The 25,433-nt window shown below is 45.4% G+C and overlaps 1 protein-coding gene across 2 annotated transcripts in view; it reads right to left on the reverse strand.

Moving 5' to 3' along the window:
• Positions 1 to 25,433, reverse strand: part of ZEB1 (zinc finger E-box binding homeobox 1) — a 211,765-nt gene that overhangs the window by 21,235 nt on the left and 165,097 nt on the right. For both annotated transcript variants that reach the window (XM_068235692.1, XM_068235693.1), the window contains one exon: positions 20,882 to 22,644. In XM_068235692.1, coding sequence (XP_068091793.1) covers positions 20,882 to 22,644 — 1,763 coding nt within the window. The remainder of the gene's footprint in view (positions 1 to 20,881; positions 22,645 to 25,433) is intronic.

Consider the following 25,433-nt stretch of genomic DNA (forward strand, 5'->3'; position numbering starts at 1 on the left):
CTCTCTTCAGGCCTTCTTAGAAGAAGCTGCACAGTATTTGTGTGTCTCTCCGGACACCAGGCCGAGGAAGCCTGGAAACATTACAGGATTATGAACTATGTTTGGATGCTAAAACCCTCACGTAGGAAACAATCCTCTCAGCCGTGACATGTCAACAGGTAAAGCTGCACTTACTGTCTGAGCTGCTGGTCCTACCAGGGCCAGGCAAAGGCCAGACACACTTACTGTCTGATCTGCTGGTCATACCAGAGCCAGGCAAGCCGCACTTACTGTCTGATCTGCTGGTCCTACCAGGGCCAGGCAAGGTGCACTTACTGTCTGAGCTGCTGGTCCTACCTGGGCCAGGCAAAGGCCAGACACACTTACTGTCTGAGCTGCTGGTCATACCAGAGCCAGGCAAGCCGCACTTACTGTCTGATCTGCTGGTCCTACCAGGGCCAGGCAAGGTGCACTTACTGTCTGAGCTGCTGGTCATACCAGGGCCAGGCAAATGCCAGACACACTTACTGTCTGATCTGCTGGTCATGCCAGGGCCAGGCAAGCCGCACTTACTGTCTGATCTGCTGGTCATACCAGGGCCAGGCAAGCCACTTACTGTCTGATCTGCTGGTCATACCAGGGCCAGGCAAGCCACACTTACTGTCTGAGCTGCTGGTCATACCAGGGCCAGGCAAGCCACTTACTGTCTGATCTGCTGGTCATACCAGGGCCAGGCAAGCCACACTTACTGTCTGAGCCGCTGTCCATACCAGAGCAAGGCAAGCTGCACTTACTGTCTGAGCTGCTGGTCATACTAGGGCCAGTCAAGCCACACTTACTGTCTGATCTGCTGGTCATACCAGGGCCAGGCACGCCGCACTTACCGTCTGAGCCGCTGTCCATACCATGGTCAGGCAAGCCACACTTACTGTCTGAGCTGCTGTTCATACCAGGGCCAGGCAAGCCACACTTACTGTCTGAGCTGCTGTCCATACCAAGGCCAGGCAAGCCACACTTACTGTCTGATCTGCTGGTCATACCAGGGCCAGGCAAGCCACACTTACCGTCTGAGCCGCTGTCCATACCAGGGCCAGGCAAGCCACACTTACTGTCTGATCTGCTGGTCATACCAGGGCCAGGCAAGCCAAACTTACTGTCTCATCTGCTGGTCATACCAGGGCCAGGCAAGCCGCACTTACTGTCTGAGCCGCTGTCCATACCGGGGTCAGGCAAGCCACACTTACTGTCTGATCTGCTGGTCATACCAGGGCCAGGCAAGCCACACTTACTGTCTGATCTGCTGGTCATACCAGGGCCAGGCAAGCCACACTTACTGTCTGATCTGCTGGTCATACCAGGGCCAGGCAAGGTGCACTTACTGTCTGAGCCGCTGTCCAATACAGGGCCAGGCAAGCCGCACTTACTGTCTGATCTGCTGGTCATACCAGGGCCAGGCAAGCCACACTTACTGTCTGATCTGCTGGTCATACCAGGGCCAGGCAAGCCACACTTACCGTCTGAGCCGCTGTCCATACCAGGGCCAGGCAAGCCGCACTTACTGTCTGATCTGCTGTTCATACCAGGGCCAGGCAAGCCACACTTACTGTCTGATCTGCTGGTCATACCAGGGCCTGGCAAGCCACACTTACTGTCTGATCTGCTGGTCTTACCAGGGACATGGCAAGCCACACTTACTATCTGAGCTGCTGGTCATACCAGGGCCAGGCAAGCCACACTTACTGTCTGATCTGCTGGTCATGCCAGGGCCAGGCAAGCCACACTTACTGTCTGATCTGCTGGTCATGCCAGGGGCAGGCACATCCATGTGCTTTCTGCTTGTAGAATATGTACTAGGCCCTGACAGCCATATGGCTACAACCAGAGGTGCAGGTACACAGCCTCCTGAAATGTACCATGTAATATGTGCGCATTATAATTCAATGCACACAAGCAAGGGAAGCTATGCTCATCCTGTTATGGGCCTAGGACACTCACAGCAAGCTTGAACTCTAGTTATGATAATAACAGATATATGGCCAGTTATTCAGTTGTACAAATGGAGGATATTTGCTTCCAAAATGGATCACATACAAAAGCATTCTGTACTAAACTCTTTCACCAGCGTTGAGGTTCCCCTTGTTCAAAAGGGTCCCTGCTCCACCCACACCAGTCAACCATGCATGTGTTCCCTTTAAAGGTAGAACCTGACAGGCCCCAGCATGAATCTAATGGCCCATACTCACGAGCTACTTTTGTAGATTGTCGCTAGCACACGGGAGCGCGTGCGCGACAGTTCGGCGACAGCTCGTCGCCAGGTCCCTCCGCATACACACCGCGGAAGAGGGATCAGTGATGCGATGGAAGCTGTCGCCGACGTTCCACCCCCCCGCCGGAAACTCAGTGCTCTGGCTATTAGGTTGCGGTCGCTAGTCGGCATACATACGCGGACTAGTGACAGTTGCGGCGGCAACTGTCGCTAGGCGATTGACTGCGCCAATCGCCTGGCGACAGCAGCGACGAGCGACGGTTTGGGGCGCGCGCGCCATACTCACGGGCGACCTGTCGCCGCAACACGCGCGCGCCACCTGGTTGCGGTGACAATTGTAGCCCGTAAGTATGGGCCATAAGGTTCAAATGGTTGAAATGTTTGCTTGTTGCTGACTGGTGCCGGTAAAGTAGGGACTCTTTCGAACAGAGGGAACCTCGACGCTGGTGAAAGAGTTTAGTACAGTACAGAGTGTTTTGCGTGCAATTCATTTTGGAAGTGAATAGCCTCCATTTGTGCAAACTTCCTACTGAAGGCATCTAAGCCTGAACTGAGGGCATAAGGTCCTTTATCTTTTTAAATAAGGAGTGGTCTTTATTAATAAAGTTATGGGCTGGCAAGATGTTGCTGCTTTCAGAATGGATCTGTTGAAGGAGAGAGAGTTCTATTTTCCTGGGAAGGTGTTATGCCTGCATGTGCCACAGTTAAATCACTGTCATATTTTGCAGTAGCTGTCTGGATAGCAGAGCTATTTACTTGCCAGTTCTTTTTTTCACTGCATATAAGAAAGGGCAAAGTTGTTTACTTCGCCATTCTCGTAGTACAGTATAATAACATCACTCTGAAGGTTATTGTGGCTTATTTATATAGTCTCATAACATGTGAGAGCAGGGAGTAGGGTTTTGACATACGCATCAGGTATTGTCCCCTTAGTCAGCGGTAGGGAACCTTGGCTCTCCAGCTGTGATAAAACTACAAATCCCAGCATGCATTTGCCTGTATTAATCATGACTGTGGCTGTCAGACTCCTGCAATGCATTGTGGGGCTTGTAGTTCCTTAACAGCTGGAGAGCCAAGGTTCCCTACCCCTGCCTTAGATGGTCAGCACTGGGATGATTTCCAATAGATTTCATGCTGAAAAGTATTGGAAATCTATGTGCAGTGTGTGGGGAGAAAATGGAACCCTATCTGATTAGATTCGATCACAGGGGGATCTATCTGATGGTCGATCTGGTGGCAGGTTGACAGGTGTATGGCCACCTTAAAACAAACTGAACTGAAAATGAAAAAGTCAAAATAAACATACACAGGTCATACTTACCTCCCGTGTAGTCTACTCATCAATCTCTCTATCCTCTCCTGCGTCCTGTTTGTCCACTGTGATCAGTGGGATTCTCAGTCCTCCATTTTGAAAATGGCCATTACGCCACAACAGCTTCCTGGTCAGCACACTGTTAAACTGTAATATCACCCACTTGAGCTATAGAGAAACATGGGCATTACCTTGCTCATCAGTTGTCCTGATATATAACTGGCAGTAACTGCTATATTTCAGTTCTGAAAAAATCTTGTCAGAAATGGAAGGAATCGTAAGAAAAAAATGGTGAGCTTCTGAGAGGAACTGACGTCAAGGTATGTATGTAATATTAATTTGCAGGTACATCATGTGTTTACTTTAAATAATTTTACCCATACTCCTTCAGATTTAAAGTGAACCTGAACCAAGTAAAATAATGAATGAATAAAAGAAAAAACCCACATGATGTAACTGCAAATGAATATTACATACTAACCTCACTATCAGTTCCTCCAAGAAGCTCACTAGTTTTTTCTTACAAAGATTCCTTCCAGTTCTGACTAGATTTTGTCACAACTGAACAATATAGGTTGCTGTCAGTTATATATAACTGAAAGGACAACTAATAAGCAAGGTAATGTCCATGTTTCCCTACGGATCAAGTTGGCGATATTACACTTTAGCATTGTGCTGACCAGGAAGCTGTTACAATCCCCATTTTTAAAATGGAGGATGGAGAATTCCATTGATCACAGTGGCCAAACAGGAAGCAGGGGAAGTAGAAAAGATTGAGTAGACTACACAGGAGTTAAGTATAACCCGCATATGTTTAATCTGACTTTTAATGATCAGTTCAGGTTTTCTTTAAGTAACTTTGCTTTTAGGAAAAGTATTCCTGACCAGGGAGGTCTTGGAAAGGTACACAAGTTCTGCTGAGTATACTGGAATGTGTACTCTACATCAGTGGGGTTCGGTACTCTCTGCGAATCTGATGTGTAAGTTGGACCTTCACTAGCAGCACAGACAGGACTGGTCAGTACAGTCTGCTCTGCAGCGTGGCCATTGGTGGCAGCACAGCTGAGTTCTCACTGCAGTTGTATATAACACAACCAAGGCAACCAACATGCCAGCACAGCATATGATTATATACTTTGTAACACAAGGGCAGGTGCTCATTGCTGTGGTCTCTCTAGGAACATTTCCCATGCTCTGCACACAGCCATGGTGTTACTTGCAAGAGATAATACATAGGGCTGCAGCCACATCACAGAGGGCAGGTGGCACCTTCAGCAATAAACAGTTTTTCCACTGTAGGCAGGTTACTGTGGTGAGTAATGAGGCAGATTGGCATAGCCGGACTAATCTGCACTTTAATATCAGGTTTGTAGATAGACCGCGGGGAATGCACACTGTACAATCTACTCAGTCAAGAAGACAACTTCTGCTTGAGTTAATGAGAACTTTCTTTTTGTCTAAAGTCGCTGTTATTTTTAATGTGAACTGGTAAAGGGGTTATTTGAATCGACCACAAAGTCACTAAATTCTCTTTCCTTTAGAATAATCATTACTTTAGAACTTATGTGCATCATGTGATCTATTTAGTTTATACTAACAAAACTGTGCTCAGGTGGAATCTGTACTGTTTGTACTGTACGGAAGTTGCAGAAAAAGCAAAAGGGGGAAAATACAACCAAAAAAGCCAAGTGGAGAAGAGAGAAGAAAACAATGTGGCAGAAATAAAGCAACACGCCAGAGAGGGAGCATGAGAAAGCCACATGGTGGAGAGAAAGCAACGTGGCAGAGAGGGAGCCTGAGAAAGCCACATGGTGGAGAGAAAGCAACGTGGTGGAGAGGGAGCATGACAAAGCCATATGGTGGAGAGAAATCAACGTGGCAGAGAGGGAGCGCGAGAAAGTCACATGGTGGAGCGAAATCAACATGGCGGAGAGGGAGCGTGAGAAAGTCACATGGTGGAGAGAAACAACGTGGCAGAGAGGGAGCGCGAGAAAGCCACATGGTGGAGAGAAAGCAACGTGGCGGAGAGGGAGCATGACAAAGCCATATGGTGGAGAGAAATCAACGTGGCAGAGAGGGAGCGCGAGAAAGTCACATGGTGGAGCGAAATCAACATGGCGGAGAGGGAGCGTGAGAAAGTCACATGGTGGAGAGAAAGCAACGTGGCGGAGAGGGAGCGTGAGAAAGTCACATGGTGGAGAGAAACAACGTGGCAGAGAGGGAGCGCGAGAAAGCCACATGGTGGAGAGAAAGCAACGTGGCAGAGAGGAAGCATGAGAAAGCCACATGGTGGAGAGAAAGCAACGTGGCGGAGAGGGAGCGTGAAAAAGTCACATGGTGGAGAGAAAGCAACGTGGCAGAGAGGAAGCATGAGAAAGCCACATGGTGGAGAGAAAGCAACGTGGCGGAGAGGGAGCATGAGAAAGCCACATGGTGGAGAGAAAGCAACGTGGCGGAGAGGGAGCGTGAAAAAGTCACATGGTGGAGAGAAACAACGTGGCAGAGAGGGAGCGCGAGAAAGCCACATGGTGGAGAGAAAGCAACGTGGCAGAAAGGGAGCGTGAGAAAGCCACATGGTGGAGAGAAAGCAACATGGCAGAAAGGGAGCGTGAGAAAGCCACATGGTGGAGAGAAAGCAATGTGGCAGAGAGGGAGCGTGAGAAAGCCACATGGTGGAGAGAAAGCAACGTGGCAGAGGGGGAGCGTGAGAAAGCCACATGGTGGAGAAAAAGCAACGTGGCAGAGAGGAAGCATGAGAAAGCCACATGGTGGAGAGAAAGCAACGTGGCAGAGAGGGAGCGTGAGAAAGTCACATGGTGGAGAGAAAGCAACGTGGCAGAGAGGGAGCGTGAAAAAGTCACATAGTGGAGAGAAAGCAACGTGGCAGAGAGGGAGCGTGAAAAAGTCACATAGTGGAGAGAAAGCAACGTGGCAGAGAGGGAGCGTGAGAAAGTCACATGGTGGAGAGAAAGCAACGTGGCAGAGAGGGAGCGTGAGAAAGTCACATGGTGGAGAGAAAGAAATGTGGCAGAGAGGGAGCGTGAGAACGTCACATGGTGGAGAGAAAGCAACGTGGCAGAGAGGGAGCGTGAGAAAGCCACATGGTGGAGAGAAAGCAACGTGGCAGAGAGGGAGCATGAGAAAGCCACATGGTGGAGAGAAAGCAACGTGGCAGAGAGGGAGCGTGAGAAAGCCACATGGTGGAGAGAAAGCAACGTGGCGGAGAGGATACGCGAGAAAGTCACATGGTAGAGAAAAAGCAACATGGTGGAGAGGAAGCGTGAGAAAGTCAAATGGTGGAGAGAAAGCAACGGGGCAGAGTGGGAGCGCGAGAAAGTCACATGGTGGAGAGAAAGCAACGTGGCAGAGAGGGAGCGTGAGAAAGTCGCATGGTGGAGAGAAAGCAACGTGGAAGAGAGGGAGCGTGAAAAAGCCATATAACTAGATATTAAGGTGTTAAGGGTCCTGGAGCACCTCTTAGTCTAATAGCAATCAGTGTGTGATGGATGGGGTTGGAGGGGCACACTCTGTCTCAGCCTTGGGTGCTGGAGGACCCTATCCCAGCTCTGCTCCTGGGTATCTCATTCCTTATTAGTGATGACGCTCCTGGTAGCGTCTGGAGCGCAGTACAGGCTACATTCACTTGTAGTGCAGATCAGAGTGGGCCGTCTTGCTGCAAAACTAAGGAGAGTGGAGAGGAGAGTGCTGAGTCCCGCCCGTGGAGGTATCAGAGCCACTCGCATTGCAGATGCGAGTGGCTTATCATGATTGGCTGCATTTTGAAAAGAGCCTTCATGATTGGCTGAACGTTTTGCAGGACAGGTGCTGCAAGTCCCGCCCACAGAAGTATTGGACCCACTCACAGGAAACGAGAGGCTGCCTCTATTCACTCACGGCTGCAATTTTTTAAGGAGCCCTGGATACTGTACCAGTAATTTGTTCAGCCTGTTTATGCAGATATATTTAACCTTGTAGTCCAGCAAATGTGCAAGTGCTTATAATGTACCTCCAATGTGAGGACAGAGTTGCTCCTTTGCAGCAGAGAATGTATCAGGGCATGCTGGGCCATTTCTAGGACAATTTCTGATATAGTAACCCATTTTCCTGGTCCCTTGGAGTTTACTATAACGAGATTATACTGTATTAACATGACATGCTGTAAACATCTGCAGACCTTATTGATTTCTGCAGACAACAAAAACAAGTAAAAGGGCCCCCTTTAAAAGCTATGCCAATCACAACTCTGTCTTCCTAATACAGAAGGTATGTCCACAGTATTTAGCGTCACATGCCCAGGAAGTGACTTATATGAAGCATCTCTTTAGAGCAGTGAGTGAATATTCAAATGGCTACATCTGCTAGACTGATCATTCCGGGCAGATCTGGCGAAAGACATTCAGTAATTACTCTCTGCTGTCACTCTAGCAACTGTACCCATCAATAGCTAAACAAAAATGTGAGCAGTAACAGAAATCTCATTTACTGTATAGTCATATACAGGTAGTCCCCGACTTACGGATGACCTGCCGATACGAACGGCATGGATTCTGTGAGAACAAGTAAAAAAAATAAATTGAAATTCAAATAAGAAAAAATGGCTATCAAACTTATATAAGCAGGTACAGAGGGCAGAGGTGACACAGAGGGGGGCACTGGAGGCACAGGGGACACAGAGGAGGTACAGGAGACAGAGATGGCACAGTGTTTCGACTTAAAGGGAACCAGAGACGCCAGGAAAAAGATTTTATACATACCTGGGGATTCCTCCAGCCCCATACGCACGGATCGCTCCCACGCCGCCGCCCTCCGCTTCCTGTATCAGCCAGTTCCGGGTCCCGTAGTTTCGGCCAGTCGGCGGCAGCACGCGGCCAATTGTCCGCATCACAGGGGCTCCCAGCATACCATTACGCGTGCGGCTGCATACTGCGCAGCCGCACGCGTAAGGGTGTGCTGGGAGCCCCTGTGATGCGGACAATTGGCCGCATCCGCCGGAAGTGACAGGACCCGGTACCTGCAAATCCAGGAAGCGGAGGATGGCGGCGTGGGAGCGATCCAGGCTTATGGGGCTGGAAGAAGCCCCACGTATGTATAAAATCTTTTTTTCTTTTTCTATGTCCGGCGTCTCTGGTTCCCTTTAAGAACAGATTCAGGTTAAGAATGAACATACAGTCCCTATCTGTTAACCGGGGACTACCTGCATACTTCTCATAATCGGCCCACTGAGCTGTGTATCAGGTTTATACATCTTAAGATGACACACACACACAAGTTCCAGGAAAATGTTTAGAATCTGTGATGTCAGTAATGACAGGGAGGGGAATTCCCTGCAAATTAAAGTGGAAACGTTATATTTAGTATCACCAAAGTACAGAATAGCTTGTTCAGTTATAGATGCTTTACAATTACTCTCTAAAGTTCAGTCACACTGAGAAGTGTTTACAGTATTTACGAACTTCCTCTCTGCTCTAAAAGATAAGCAACAGCATAATAACCTTTAACCTCCTTGGCGGTAACCCGGAACGTAGTTCGGGGTAAGCCGCGCAGGAGGTTTTCTCCGGCCCTGCTGGGCCGATTTGTTTAATTTTTCTTTTTTCTTTCTTTTTTTAAATGTTTTCTTTGCTAGCTGCGTCAGCGCACCGATCGCCGCTGCCCTGCGCTCGATCGCCACTATCCGTCGCGCCGCGCGCCCCCCCAGACCCCGTGCGCTGCCTGGCCAACCAGTGGTTCGGGACTCCCAATGACGTCCCTACGTCGGTGACGTCATCCCGCCCCGTCGCCATGGCTGACACAGCTGAGAGATCAAATTACAGCTTGTGATTAGTCACTGGGGGAAACCCAGCCATGTTCTCCCTGTGTCTGTGTGTGTTTCCTCTGGGGACTCTGGTTTCCTCCCACATCCCAAAAACATACAGATAAGTTAATTGGCTTCCCCCTAAATTGGCCCTAGACTCCGATACATACACAACATGATACACACATAGACACATGACTATGGTAGGGATTAGATTGTGAGCCCCTCTGAGGGACAGTTAAGTGACAAGACCATATACTCTGTACAGCATTGCGGAAGATGTGGGTGTTATATAAATACTAAATAATAATAATAATTAGGAGGGAAAACACAAAAAAGGGCAGGTGAGGAAAAAACTAAACCCCACAGTAGCTGCTAGGGTTGCTTTTGCTATGACCACCAGGCCACCGAGACTTTAGTCATACCCATTTCACAATCGGGACACAGACAGCGATAATGAACTTACAGAAGTTATGATCAGCAAAAGCTCGGTATACAGAGGCGCCAGAGTAGAGTAAAACGTTTTAAAAACCGTTTAAAAGCAGAGGGGGATGTTAGGGTGGACTTACCTCCCTCTTACAAAAAAGAAAACTCACTCGAGTCTCGATAAAACAGAATTAACAAATAATTTATTCAACTCCACAAATGCAACGCGTTTCGCGGGCGTGACCCCGCTTCCTCAGGCAAAAATGGGAGCACAACTCAGTGGATCAGAGGCGCTCAAACCTACTGCTTGACCCACTGAGTTGTGCTCCCATTTTTGCCTGAGGAAGCGGGGTCACGCCCGCGAAACGCGTTGCATTTGTGGAGTTGAATAAATTATTTGTTAATTCTGTTTTATCGAGACTAGAGTGAGTTTTCTTTTTTGTAAGAGGGAGGTAAGTCCACCCTAACATCCCCCTCTGCTTGTAAACGATTTTTAAAACGTTTTACTCTACTCTGGCGCCTCTGTATACCGAGCTTTTGCTGATCTTCTAGTCCACCCTGGGTGGAGGGGTGCATCCCCATCTACTATCTACAGAGAGCGACTTCTTAACCTGAGTGGGGTCAGGTCCTAATGCTCCCCACCTGCATTTAAAGTGGTTGCCTATGGGTAACCCCTGTTTGTGAGTATATACACATAAAATTGTATTGAACTCTTCATTTTACCTAACAATACTGCACCATATTGGGCTCTCGATTCTCTTCTTGTTTTTAAGCTTACAGAAGTTATAACTTTTCCTCCCTTTCCTCTTGTTTTTATCTGTTATAGTTGTCTGAAACTCCAACATAACATTCAATAACAATGTGTTTTCCTACTTTTTATTACTCATACAGTTATCACATTTGCTTTTGTACATAAGTAATATTGTCTGTTAACAAATTACAAGTTCCCAAAGTGTAGTTTATCTTGCCCTGAAACAACCTGCCATTGCATTTTATTCAAACTGCTTTTTCTTATATATTAACATCTTCTTATTAGCTGTTCTGAAATGTGTGTGTGCCTGAAGCACAGAGAGCTTCACAGAGAGCTCCTTTTCACTTGTTACACTGTATACACACATATGTATCAACATTGGAATGCAAACAAAGATACTGTTATCTCCAGTTTGGATGCGGATTTGAAGCTGAATAGCAGGACAAAGTGCTTGTTTAACCATTTCAGTGATGTTCTGCTAACAAAGTAATCTAGGATAGTAGAAGCTGTGAGGAATCTTTTAGAGCAAAGTAGAAATGTTGACTTTCAGACCACTTTAATGTTGCCTTTTTTATTGTCAGGAACCAAAGCTGCGTTTTGTGTTAACAAAGATTATTGCTGAAAAGTGGAATAAAGCACGACTGACAGCATAATTACTGGTTAGCATATTTGCTTGTTATTGTGTGCTGTATTATATGAGGCGGCAGTAGGTGGTGCGTCAAAGCTGTTTGTGCTTTTTCCTGTGTTTACAGCGGTGGCTGATATAATGGGCTGCTGTTCTGTATTCAGCACACTTGTTTTATTGTTACTTTTATTTATTTATTTAACTCCTCTCAGAATGTTTTTTTTTCTCCTGCAATTAGTTGCCCGCTTACTCCTCGCTCTGCCTCTCGCTGACCTTTCTGCATTCAGACAGGTTTTTTATTATTATTATTATTATTTCAGCTGAAGGCCTGGCATTAGGCATTGATCACATTTTCGGTCGGAAACACAATTAAAGTGAACCAAGCACCACTTTTATTTTCCTGCTTTAGGAGCTGCCATGTTCTCCCCTTCTAGCTGCCCATTATTTATCCAGGGGAAGGTCTGAAGGTGCAATACAATAATTACATCAGTCTTTATCTGCCTGAAACTTCTGTGGTCCGCAGGCCTCAGTCGTAAACTTTAAAGTGTAAAAAGAGGTCATATTTTTTTTTTTTAATAATGTGCTATTGAGATCAGGGGCGTAACTAGACATCGCTGGGCCCTCCTGCTAAACTTTGGATGGGGCCCCCACCTCCCTCGCTTTCTGCACAGGAAAACTGAGGACCAATGTGTTTTCCACATGCAGATAAGAACTGGTCGATTTGCCATCAGATTCGACCAACAGATAGATCCCTCTCTGATGGAATCTGATCAGAGAGGGATTGTATGGCCACCTTTACTGCAAACAGATTGTGAATCGATTTCAGTCTGAAACCAATCACAATCTGTGGAGCTGCGGCCGCTGCTGCCGCCCCCCCCCTCCCCCTGCATACATTACCTGTTTCGGCCGGCGCTAGTCCCCGCTGTCTTCTTCTTCTCCGCTTCGCTCCGGCTACTGAACTTCCTGTCCAGGGGAAGTTTAAACAGTAGAGGGCGCTCTACTGTTTAAACTTCCTGCCGGGACAGTAAGTTCTGTGTAGCTCTGGAGCCCGAAGCGGAGAAGAAACGGTCTGGAACCCGAAGCGGAGAAGAAGACCAGGGTACTCACGCCGGCTGGAGAAGGTAATGTATACCCGCTGTATTGCGTCGGGCATTCGAACGCCGCTAACGACGCACTCCCGACCTGCCGGTGACCGAGAAAAATCTTCCGCACGGATGGGGCGAAGGGAATCGACGGGAACGATTGATTTCGGACGGAAATCGATAGTTCTGTCAGCGGTGTGCGCAGCGATTTCACAGCCGTTTCGATCACTGTGATCGAAACTGCAGTATATCGGCGGGAAAATCGTTAGGTGTATGGGCCCCTTTAGACTTAAAGATAACATCAGGCAATCTATGCTACCCCCAGATCTACTGACCCGGGGCCACCCCCTTGCAGCCGACAAGTCCCTCGTCGCAGCTCTGCTCCCAGTACATACATACACACACAGCCGTATTATTTTACGACATGAGAGCACATGCTATATGGAGGGACAACAATGACATGCTGAACATAAGATATAGTATTCACTGTGGCAAAACATTCTGAATGTCACTGATTGATACTGTTATTACAGGATCTTCGACTTAGTATGAGACAACAAGCTCTCAATGAGGCAGCGACAGTCAGACATCAATCTTACCCACTCCACTGTGTCAGTAATCAGACACCATAAGGTCACTAGCCTGTGTGTGATAATCTAGGAATCTCTTCTGAGGGATTGCTGAATAAGGGCCAGCCTTTGTTGTCAGTCTCTCAAACTTTTCCCCCCACGGGGCCCCCTGTGGCTTCTGGGTTCCCCTGCGGAGGCATCCCTTGCAGGGTCTCGTTATGCCCATGATTGAGATGCACTGGGTGCTAAAAATGGTGCTTGGTTCACTTTAATCTTTCAGTTGACATTTCCCCTGATGGGCAAAGAAAGAAGGCAAGCCTGTGTCCTAGGCAAGATAGCAGCTTTGGTTTCCCCTGTTTGTCACCTGACGTTTGTGGTAAGATGAGATGGGGGGCAGGGTCAGAGATGAGGTCAGCCAGACCCTTAAAAAAAAAAATCACAGGTCCTAGGTACTCGCCTAGGTTGCCAGCTGTGTGATCTGGCTATGCTGCAGAAGTAACCCGTCATTACAGCTTGAAGAGAGGCAAGTACTGTCCTTGCAAAGTTACTCCTAATCATTTGTGGCCAGAATCCTATAATATGCATCTATCCTCCCCCGGATCATTAGCAGCCAGTGACTCAGTTCCTCAAAACAACCACAGCAAAGCATTAGCAACAGTGAGTAACTTAAACCCACAATCAAAGCAGTAAGTAAATAAACACAGTGCCAGACACTGCAACTAACAGCTTGCTGCATGTTAAGGTCCACATTAAAGTGGATCCGAGATAAACTTTTACTCATTGCATAATTGTGTTCCTTTCATATAAGTTTATAGGGCATTCCTCAAGCCAAATACTTTTTTTGTTTTGTTTTAATACTCTAATTCCCTATAAACTAAACAAGCCTCGCTCACAGCTTCTTTTGTGCCATGGCACTGTAGCAAGGGCTTATGGGAGCTCAGTCTGGGCAGGAGGAGGAGGAGGTTACTAGCCATTGATTTCAGAGGCAGAGGGGAGGAGGGAGGAGGAGAGGGGAGTGAATTTACACACAGGCAGGCTGATAGCATCTCCAGTCCTCAGCCTGTGACAATGTGACAAACAGAACATGGCTGCTGTCATTGTATTACAGGAATAAATCATATACTGTTGAAGCTGTTTGCAGCTAGATATGATGTGTAAACTACAGTATCTAAACTTTAGATAAGATATATAGACAAGTTACTTGTTATAGTTAGTTTTTCATCTCGGATCTTAATGAACCAATTTCTTGAACAATCAATCGTCCAATCTGATCATTGGGGTCGATCAGAAACAACCGTTGAGGCACAACAATCAGTCATTCGAATATTGAACAGAAAAAAATGTTTATTTTTCTCTCGACCTTGATCCGGTTGTGATCAACTCGATAAGGTGGTAGCGTCCATTTGTAATCTCAACTGGTATAAAATTATGTTTGATTCAGAGGAAATTAAAGCGGATCCAAGATGAAAAACCATAACAAGTAACTTGTCTATATATATCTTATCTAAAGTTTAGATAGTTTACACAGCAAATCTAGCTGCAAACCGCTTCAATAGTTAATGATGATTTATTCCTGTGATACAATGAGAGCAGCCATGTTCTGTTTGTCATCATTACACAGGTAATCTGCAACTGCATCTCCACCCCTCAGCCTGTGAAAAATTCACTCCCTCCTCCCCTCTGCCTCTGAAATCTCTGGCTAGTAACCTCCTCCTCCTCCTGCCCAGACTGAGCTCCCATAAGCACTTGCTACATAGGTCTGAGTGCCTTGGCGTTTTGGAGAAGCTGTGGGCGAGTTTAGTCTATATGGAATTAGAGTACTAAAACAAAACAAAAAAAGTATTTGGCTTGAGGAATGCCCTATAAACTATTTGTAAGGAACACAATTATGCAATGAGTAAAAGTTTATCTCGGATCCACTTTAGGTGAGAGTGATATGGAGGCTGACATAGTTATATAATTTTAAACAATACCAGTTGCCTGGCAGTCCTCCTCTGATCCCCTGCTTCTAATACTTTAAGCCATGGGCCCTGAAAAAGCATGGAGATCAGATGTTTCTGACAAAAGTCTGACATGATTAGCTGCATGCTTGCTTCAGATGTGTGATTCAGACAGTACTACAGCCAATGAGATAGCAGGACTGCTGCCAGTCAACTGGTATTGTTTAAAGCAGACCTCAACTCTTGCACAGGAGACAAGGAAACGCAGAGAAATCCACACCGTGTGTTTGAAGAGAACAACCTGTCTAATTTTCCCTTCTCAGCAAGTAATGAGCTAGTGTAATTTGATCTCCCAGCTGTTCCCCCCAGTCTGCTGGATTATAAACCAACTAGTAAAAAGGCCCGCCTATTAAAAAATGGGCCACGGCCGCTAAACCCCGGCAACGTGCATACCGATGCGTCCTGCTCACCCGTCTCCCACCACTGTCCGAAGTATATGCACACAGGGAGATGTTGCTTGCTTGGCAGTTGGAAAAGCTGTTATTTCCCACAATGCAACAAGGTTCACAGACAGCGAACTGTCAAATCTGGAAGCAGGGACACACGGATATGATGATTCAGGGACACCTGAGTATTATTATATAGGACTAGTCTACCTAAGCCCGTTTAAAAATTGGCTCTAGGTAGTGATATTACCACACTGCCACCACCAGTCAGTGCGCCCGTCTCCCTGGCACGACCTCCCGTCCCAATGGCTGTCTGCACTGCGCACATGCTCAGTACAAAAAAGCCACAGACAGACAGACAGACAGACAGGGAAAGTGGATGACGCAGGGACAGTTAGGTTTTATTATAGAGGATATGTAAACACAAGAGGTTAACCCTTTCTGTGCTCCCAGGATACCAGGAAGTAATCACTCTGCAGAATCTCAGTAGGAGTTCTATAAGCTGTAACAAGGACATTTTTTTCTTTCAAGGTTATTATGCTGTTGCTCATCTTTAAGAGCAGAGAGGAAGTTCTGAGTTCAGGTCCACTTTAAAAGGAGATAAATATGGCTGCCTCCATATAGTTCGCTTCAGGTTCCTTTTAGCGTACCTGTACGTCAAATCTAATGTTGATGGTATCATCCTTCCAAAGCCGTCAGTGCTTCTGCAATTTCCGCTTGCAGGCTCGACTCTATTGATTGCGCATTGATAGTGTGCGCGGTCTTCACACTATTGATTACACTATTGGAACCTTTATCTCCACATCGATAATCATTTTAATCTTTCAGTCCGGTTTCACAGCAGAAACCAGCGTCATAGGTGCGGTGCTATCGAATGATTGCATCGCACTGCTAAAAATAGGCTTTGGAGATTACGGCGGCAACACACGCTAATTGCACTTTTGGCTGCAAGCCAAGCAATAAGTAAGGCTCTCTAACGCTCACTTCCTGTGGTCAAAAGAAGAATTAGACAAAAGTGTATTGAAAAAAATACGCTTCTGGGCATCGCAAATAATTTTAAAATATCTGCATTGCCATTGACTAAGGCCTCGTTCACATTATCAAACGCAGATGGTCGTGCGATCGGAACACAATGCGTATGAACGCTCGCCATCTGCATTTGCATGCGTTGAGTGGCTGATACCCATTCACTGAAAGCCACACGTTTTGGGAAAAAATGCGTGCAGCATGCGTTCGCGCACCGCACAGGTACGGAACGCTTGCAGCGTGAACATCAGACAGTGCAGTCTACGCACTGTCTGATGTTCATGCTTGTCTGCTTCCTACACGTGTTGTGAAATCCGGACAGCAACGCGTGCAGTGTGAACGGGGCCTTACATGACTTCCGGTCGCAGCAAATGTTGCCCGGTAACGCGCTGTTGCTTTCGCGTCAGGTGCAATGCTTCCGGCGCATGTTCCATAGACGTTCATTGCTTTAGCGTCACGCTGTGGTAAAATAGGGCAACACAACAAAAATGCGCAAGTGAGAAAGCAGCCTCATATATTGACCAGTGTAGGGGCACCCTGATGCTGTGAACAATGGAGTGCTGCACAGCCGGCAGCATAGCCGCCACCTCACATGTGCAATAACCAGTGAAAGGTGAACGCACACAGCACATTATTCATCTGACGATTAAACCATTTCAAGCAGCTGTCAGCAAATAACAAATGACATGTAAATAATTATTATCATCCACCACTCCAGCAGACATCATGTCATTATAACACGTCGCAGCTAAACTCTTAGGTAAAGTAAAACAAGCATTAAAATGATGATTAGAGAATTCCCAGAGGGCAGCACAGCGACACACACAGCGTGCGGAGACAATGGCAGCGCTACTACAATCGCCAGAGAGAACGGAAGCATATGGTCGTCTGTCTCACTCTCTAGCCAAGCCGGCCATCTGTGGGGCATCGCTGAAAGTAGGCCATCTCTGCTTATATTATTATACGTGTACCGGTTAAAGGGAACCTGTCATTAGAAAACATATCTAAACTAACCAAACAGCACTCTGTAGTGTTTGTAAATACCATTTGTGATCTGAATGTATTAAAGCAGCAGGGACAGCCATACCATCCCAGGAAAAAAAGCATATATATATATATATATATATATATATACATATATATATATATATATATATATCTGTTCTACTAACATAATATATGTTTTATACTGTTCACTTTTTGATTTCAGTGAATTTTGTATAGTAAATAAAGAGAAAACGGTTTCAGGCATTTTCTATATTTACTGACTGAAGCCAATCCTGATGTAATTTCCTCCAGAACTTTTCTTCCTCCTGCCTGATATAGTGTATGCATTTCCAGACCTCCTCCCCACTGAGCTCTGTACTAAAAACTGCACTGTTGTATCTAGCTTGTTGTGTAAAAATATGTGAGCACAGCATAGATCGTATTTCAGCAGCATCTGCAGAGGTGTGAGGTGTATTTCCCTTCTCAGCCCCGCATCACACTGAACTGCCCTCAGCCAATCCCTGAGGAGCAGGATTGTGGGAGGGGAGAAAACAAGCTTCCTTCTCCCCGGCAATGTACCAGAATAGAGCCAGGCTGACTATTATAGGAACAGCAGACACATTTATGATTATATTGGAATGCTTGAAATGCAGACTGCATGTAAAAAATATAATAAACACAGAGCAGTGGATAAATGGAATTAATTTTTTGGCTGAAAATCCTGCTTTAATCCTCGACCAATAAGAGAGTGGTCTGTTCACCACTGCTAGAAAAGTGAAGCAAGTGAAGGTGCTCATTAATGGTACAATCTCCTAACGATCGACCATCCAATCAATCGGGTATCGTTAATGATGCCGACCAACGACAAACCCATCAATCATTCCACCGATCCAAATTTCGGATCAATTCTTTAAATCCGATATGATTGCTTATCATTTTTCTCTCCGTTGATGGGCCCGAACAATCGACCATCCAATCCGATCATTATGAAACCATCAACAGAGGGTAAAATGATAACTAATCAGATTGGACTTAAAAAAAAAAAATAGATCTTAAATTCAGATCGACAGAATGATCAAAGGGTTCGCCATTGGTCAGCATCATTAACTATCGTTAATGGGCACCTTATCACTCTACTGGCTATTCTTTACATGACTCGTCCAGGTCACAATTACATAATTAGGGGTTTATTAAAGGGAACCCCAGGTGAGAGGGATATGGAGGCTGCCATTTTTATTTCCTTTTAAACAATACCAGTTGCCTGGCTGCCCTGCTGATCCTGTGTCTCTAATACTTTTATCCACAGACCCTGAACAAGCATGCAAAAAATCAGATACTCTTCCTGGATTAGCCTTATGCATGTTCCAGAGTTTTGAGCCAGACACTACTTATGCCAGAAGATGAACAGGGCTGCCAGGCAACTGGCATTGTTTACAAGGAAATGAATATGGCAGCCTCCACATCCCTCTCACCTCGGGTTCTCTTTAAAAGTATACCTAAGGTAAAAAATGTTTCCCTCTAAAACATTAAAAGCTCTTAACAATGAATATAAAACACTATAAGACTGCTCTGATGTCTTTTGAATGCTTATTAGCTCCTCACTGAAGCTGACTGATATTGCCACGGTTATCAGATATAATCCTAGTAAAGTAATTAGTGAGGAAATAAAAGAGATAAAGTTCTCTGCTTCCCCCCTTGGATACAGCAGAAATGTTTCTGCCTTGTTTTCACAGTGTATACACCTCCAGCTCAATCTGATGATTCTGCTTGGCAAAGGCAGCCTTGTCAATTAGCAAAATGAAGTATGCATGGGTTTTAACCCTTGAAAACCAGCCAGTCAGAAAGGTTTAGCTGTTAATGTTATGCTGTTTTTAATGCTCTAGGCTATAGATGAAATTTGATGATAATACCACTTTAAAGTCATATTTTTAGACAGGAAAAGGCAGGTTTGCTGCAATATTCTCTCTTATCCTCCCCTACCCCCTCCTCTTCCAGCCATAAAAGGAAATATCACAGGCAGACCTCTTCCTGTCTGAAACTTTAGCCAAAAGTCACATTTTTCAAGGAGTGTTTACAGGGAGTGGGGGAACAAGGTGAGAAACGAACAATGCACAGAAGTTTGTGGATCCAGCATGAACATAGCTCTGTGCTTACCTGAGGTGGCTTTGTCTTGATTTGGGTATACTTAAAAGAAGGTTACAACTTAACCTTGCAGATAGGGTTCCAGCTACTCGACTCAGCATCGTGATGTTCAGATATAAAGGGGGAGGGGCAAACACTGGGCTCTCCCATTGCATTGCAACCCGTCGATATGGCAGTCTATGCTGCAGGAAGTGACTAGTGAAGGAACGATGGATAAAAACTGATTTATCTGACATCAGCTTACCCAGGAGCATCTTCACAGATTTGTGCCTTGTGTGAGGCCTTAAGCTGATATATTAATCCTATGCACATGACTTTCCCCTGAAACATACTTTACTTTCTCTGCCTACTTTTCACATCTGGATACTGTTTTTTCAAGCCCATGTTGCAATACAGGATGAGCTGTGGCTAATGGACCTCAACCCCGTATGATCAACCCCTTTACTTTATCTACAGGCAGTCTTCTACTCTCATGTTCATATCCTATATAATAAAACCCCTGTGTCTCTGCGTCCTGTCCCTGCTTCCAGACCTGACAGTTTGCTGTCTGAGAACCTCATTGCATTGTGGGAAATAACAGCTTTTTCCAACTGCCAAGCAAGCAACATCTCCCTGTGTGCAAATACTGCAGACAGCGGTAGAGGACGGACAAGCGGGACGCATCTGTGCTCGCATTGCTGGGGGGGGTTTCGGGGAGCTCCCGTAGCATAGCACCCATAGCCTAACGCCCATTTTTTAATGGGCAGGCTTTTTTACTAGTATCATTATAAAGGGACTTAAAAAGCTGTCCTGTGGGCATGGCAGACTTGGAAATGAGCAACAAAATCAGGTCAGCCACATGACCTACAGAATCTTACAAGGGAGACAGAAGTAGTACCTGCACACTAAGTTTCTGTGAGGAATAAGAATATAGAAACATTTTTGTGCACAGAGAAGAACCAGGGTATGTGTGTGTGTGTGTGTGTGTGTGTGTGGGGGGGGGGGGGGTGTCCCCTCCAAATAGGTTAACATGTAGTCGGGGTTGAATTGGTTGAGTACAAGTTGAAGTAAAACATGGGCTATAACAATGGAGTATCGCAATACGTCAACATATACATATCCCATAAATAACAGTTAGGCAGTGCCCCCCCCCCCCAAAAAAAAAAAGGTTTAACCAGGCAGCAGAATGTCCCCCAGATGAAATCTACAATCTGTATGGAGAACACCAAGGATACTACAGAGCAGCGCCCCAGTAAGAGGCGTCCGAGGCACATGCCACAAATGCGCCCCTGTAGATACGCCTCTGCTACTAACACCTTCAACTTAGCAAGGTCATGGGTTCAAACATTTTAAACAGGATAAGTGATATGGAAGCCTCAGTTCATGCACATGTATAACAGTCAAACCACTCTGGCTACTAAGCTATTAGATGGTAAGTTTAGATCTTTGCCCAGAAATGGGTTTTAAGTCGCCTTAAAACGGTATTATACATGAATATTTCCATACATACATATTTCTCTGTTTTATTCTAAAGAAATATGAAAAGAACATATTCATTACCTGATTTCCATTAGTTTGGACGATCTTTAGTAGGGGTTCTGGAACTACCGCAGTAGAGGTGGTGGCGTAAGTATATGTCACTTGAGGAATCAAGATAGTCCGTTTGTTGGCAGCTAGTGCTCTAAGACAGGGAACATTATTCTGATCTGTAATGGCAACAATTGTAGGTAACTGGGCAGTGACCGTGGGAATAGCAATGTTTATGGGATTGGCACTTGGGTTTATAATTAGAGTTGGCTCTGAATTTGGGACAACGTCCACTTGCATTGGCTCTTTTTTAACACAAGACAAGTTCAAGGGTTCTTCTTGAACAGAATAAACACTGCTCTGGTAAACACTAGTTATGGAAGGTCGCTCCAACCCATTTCCAAGCTGCTTTGGTAAAGATAAATCGAGAGGTTCCATTTGCTGCTCTTGGTCACCTTGTACCTCTTCTGTTGCATCATCTGAGTTTTTCAAAGAAGTGAGGTTTAGTGGTAAAGGGGATGTTGCGCCACTCTCTGAACCATCAGCAGCAGATGACTGAGAGGGCTCATTTTCAGGCGGGTTCTGCTCCTCGCTCACACCATCCTCAATCTTGCTGTCGTCCTTTGATTCAGCCTCCTTTTCTGGAGAGATACAGTTTTCATCGGCTTTGGGTGAAGATGACCTAGAAGACTGAACAGAAATTTCTCCATTTTGCATTTTTTCAAACCATTTCTTTACCACGTCCAGTGGCATATTTACTGAATCAGCAATTTTAGAGAGTTCTTCAGCATTTGGTTGGGCATTCAGAGCATAGTAGGCCTTTAAAAGCGATAAGAGGTTTTTCAGTGGTGGTTGGCTAGGCGTAAGGTTACCATCTATGGTTTCCGACGATGAGGACTTTATGATTTCTGTCTTGCTGCTTTCAGGAACTGGGGTACTCTTCTGCTCACCAGGTTGCTTGGGTTCTGGAAGTGCATTAGAATCCACTGGCTGATCTTCACAAAGCATGCAAGTGCTGTCCTCTGTAAACTTTGTATCTTTCTCAGTTTTAATAGTTAGGTCTTCCGGTAATTTTTCGGTCTTGCAAACTTCTGCTGGGACTTCCTTTTTTAAGTTCTGTGGAACAAGTGAAAACTGGCTTGGCTGCTCTAAGCTGTAATTGATGATTATTTTGGTTGTCCCATCTTGATCAACCAAAGGAAGACTTATAGCTGAAATGACAGAATGACCTGCTTGCTGAATGGTTGCAGAAGTTAGAGTTCCTTGTTCTTTGGATGCAAGACTGACATGGTTATTTTCTAATACCTGTCGGATTACATTCCCATCTACGGCCATTTTAAGAACATTTTGAATGTCACTAAGATTAATACTAATAGGTGATACCAGGCCCATAGTTGGTAGAACAACAGCTTGCACTACACCCTGAGGAGAACTGGTTGCCTGGAGAGCGTTAGCACTGGTAAACACCCCGTTTTGCAGTGGGGCGGAACAGTTGATTCCTGACGCAACCACAATGGGCTTAATTTCATAATCCACAGGTTCTGTTTTAATTTGGTTCACTGGAAGTTGCTCCTGTAAAGGCTTGTTCTCGATCTTTTGTCGAATGGGAGGTCGTACTGGACTACCAGGGGATGCAGAGAGGGATGGGGAGGAGCACTGGGGAGTCTTCAAACCAGAACGTGCACGTCCGTTGACCGGAACCACGCTAATACATTTTTTACTGCTTATATGGGAACTGTAAGAACCAGAATGGGAAAATCTTTTCTTGCAGTTTGGGCATTCATATGGCTTCTCTCCTTAAAAACAAAACAAAAACTATGTCAACAAAAATTATTTTCATACATTTATAGGATAGCTAAGATTTCAACACATTGTATGGCACGTGTATTGGAAGACACAAAGCAGTGCCTCTTGGCCATAAACTGGAGTTCAGTCCCAAAGCTAGTGGTATGCACCAAAGTTTCTGGCATGTCTGATGTGCTCCTGATCTAGAAAAAGATCAATTGTGTGCAGTACTGATCTGAAAAGCGATCCTGTTTTCGATCAGGAGCAGATCAGACATGCCAGAAATGACTGATCGACTTGTTGATTCGACTGGAAAATTGTATTATGTGTACCATTCCTTTTTCTGATCACAGATTTGGTCTGTGCAGTTAGTATGGACTTACATATTACCCTGAAGCATGTAATTCCTGAATTTAGTGTGCCTGTATGTCTGCTTCTGTGCACACATTTTTCCTTCAGCATTACCTTTAGGACACATGAGGACACAGGTGCCTGGACAGTAGAAATACAAACATGCCAATTTCAGGAACCGCATTCTTCAATATAAGGATATCGAGAACAAAAAATAAAATCAACCCAAGCAGGAAAGCTACTCATAAACTTTAAAACATTTACATTGCCTTCACTGTGGTGGTCTTCAATTCTTTAAGCTTTGGTGCTCTACAGACATCCACTTAAGGGGGGGGGGATCTACAATTCAGTAATGCTGGGTACACATGTTGCGATTTCCCGCTCGATCCGCAGGATCAATTATTTCTGACATGTTCGATCGGGTTTCGATCGATACAGCCGTCGATTTTACATACCGATCGAACATGTCAGAAATAATTGATCGATCTCGCGGATCGAGCGGGAAATCGCAACGTGTGTACCCAGCATTAGATCTAGAACTCTACAGACATCTGAGATGTGGTGGTCTACAATTTAGTGTGATTTGTTGCACTACAAAGATCTACTGAGATATGGTGGTCTACATGAGATGTGTTGCTCTACACAGCGTCACAGAGATGTGGTGGTCTACCAGGGAGATTTGATGCCTTATTAGAGATCCACTGAGATCTGGTGGTGTACAATTCACTGAGATTTGGTTCTCTTTAGAGAATGCCCTGAGATGTGGTGGGCTACAATTCAGTGTGATTTGGTGCTCTACAAAGATTCACTGGCATCTGGAACTCTACACTCTGATTTATGGCGTGGACCTGAGGTAGCAATTCACTACAAGGTTCCTCATTAAAATTTGACCTGCAGTGTGACCTCTGTTGGAGATCACAGTTGAGATAGCACAACCAGGTCTCCTTATAAAGCCCCATCTACACGATACGATTCTTTGTACGATTCTATTATGATTCTATTTCCAATCCAATTAAATCCGACATGTCCGATTGGGATTCGATTCAATTTGATTTGCCATTGTTTTGCAATAGTAAATCGAATTGAATCGAATCGAATCCTGATCGGACATGTCGGATTTAATCGGATCGTAAATAGAATCGTAATTGAACCGTACAAAGAATCGTATCGTGTAGATGGGGCTTAAGACACCCTTATCTGGAACATTTGGAATCTCAGTGGAATTGAACAGGAATGAACCGATTGATATTTGCATTACATGGATGGATCTAAAACACAGTCCTGCTCTAAACTGAAAACTCCCTATATGAGATGGTCACTGAGATGCTAATAATTATGATCTCTAATTTAATGTAAATTGTATGCAGGTTATTTAAATCAGCAGTAATGGCATGTGACTGCCCCAGTTTCAGAGCTGCAGATAATTAGCACACCTGCCACAATCATTGGCATCTCAATGGCCATCTGTACTCCCGTACTGAAGATGCGCAGAAAGGTTCCTAACTTCATTCAGCCTTATGGGGTATTAGGGCCCATTCACACAGGGGATTGCAAAACGCTGGCGATTATCACTAGCCTTTTGCGGTGTTAATTTTTTTTGCGATAAACGCATATTTTTTACTGTACAATTTTGTATGATTTTTGAGCGGATTGCGAGTAGCACTTTTTTAACACTGCAAATGTGATCTCTCATAAATTGCGAAAAAGCGGTGCATGAACCGTGTTTGCGTTTACAGCAGATCACCGCCAATCGTGGCAGTGAGATCACGGCCATGTACTTTACATTACACTAGCATTTTTAAAAGCACTAGCAATCGCTGGTGATCTGCAGTAAACACCCGTCAATCGCCCCAGTGTGAATGGGCCCTCAAAGAACTCAAAATATGCCCCTGGTATACAACAAGAACTATGATTTTCAGCATGAAACCATTGTATATATTTTATACAAAATTCTAGATGAACATTTGAAAATGATAACGCTTACACAGCTGTCTACTACAGTAGAGTCCCAGTTGACCAGGACTCTACCTACCGGCAATCTCTACTAACTGGCAGGGCACGGATGGAACCATGGGGGCGTGTCTCTTTCCACAGCAGCGCGCAGCACAAACTACTTACAAAAGGAGCCAGTCCTCTACACTCCTGCAACTGCCCTGCTGCACCCTTGTATGGCTCACAGTTTAGTCCCTGGTTTTTTGATTTCTCAAAGAAATGGGGGAAAAAACACATTTCCGTCATCAGGCAATCCCCGCCTGGCCTGATATCAGGGACTTTACTGAACATGGATTTGGATGATACTATACAAGTCTGACACAAGGCCTCCTCCCCCCACTTCCCCTCCCCCTCAGATAACTGCTTCTACCTCATCCACTCATAGGCATTTCACTTGTTAACAACTAGGGTAGCACCACTGCTCTGCCCTGGCTGCTGGGTCTACTGGGTTTTCCTT

Source organism: Hyperolius riggenbachi, chromosome 5 (assembly GCF_040937935.1).
Source record: "Hyperolius riggenbachi isolate aHypRig1 chromosome 5, aHypRig1.pri, whole genome shotgun sequence".
Classification (NCBI taxonomy): domain Eukaryota; kingdom Metazoa; phylum Chordata; class Amphibia; order Anura; family Hyperoliidae; genus Hyperolius; species Hyperolius riggenbachi.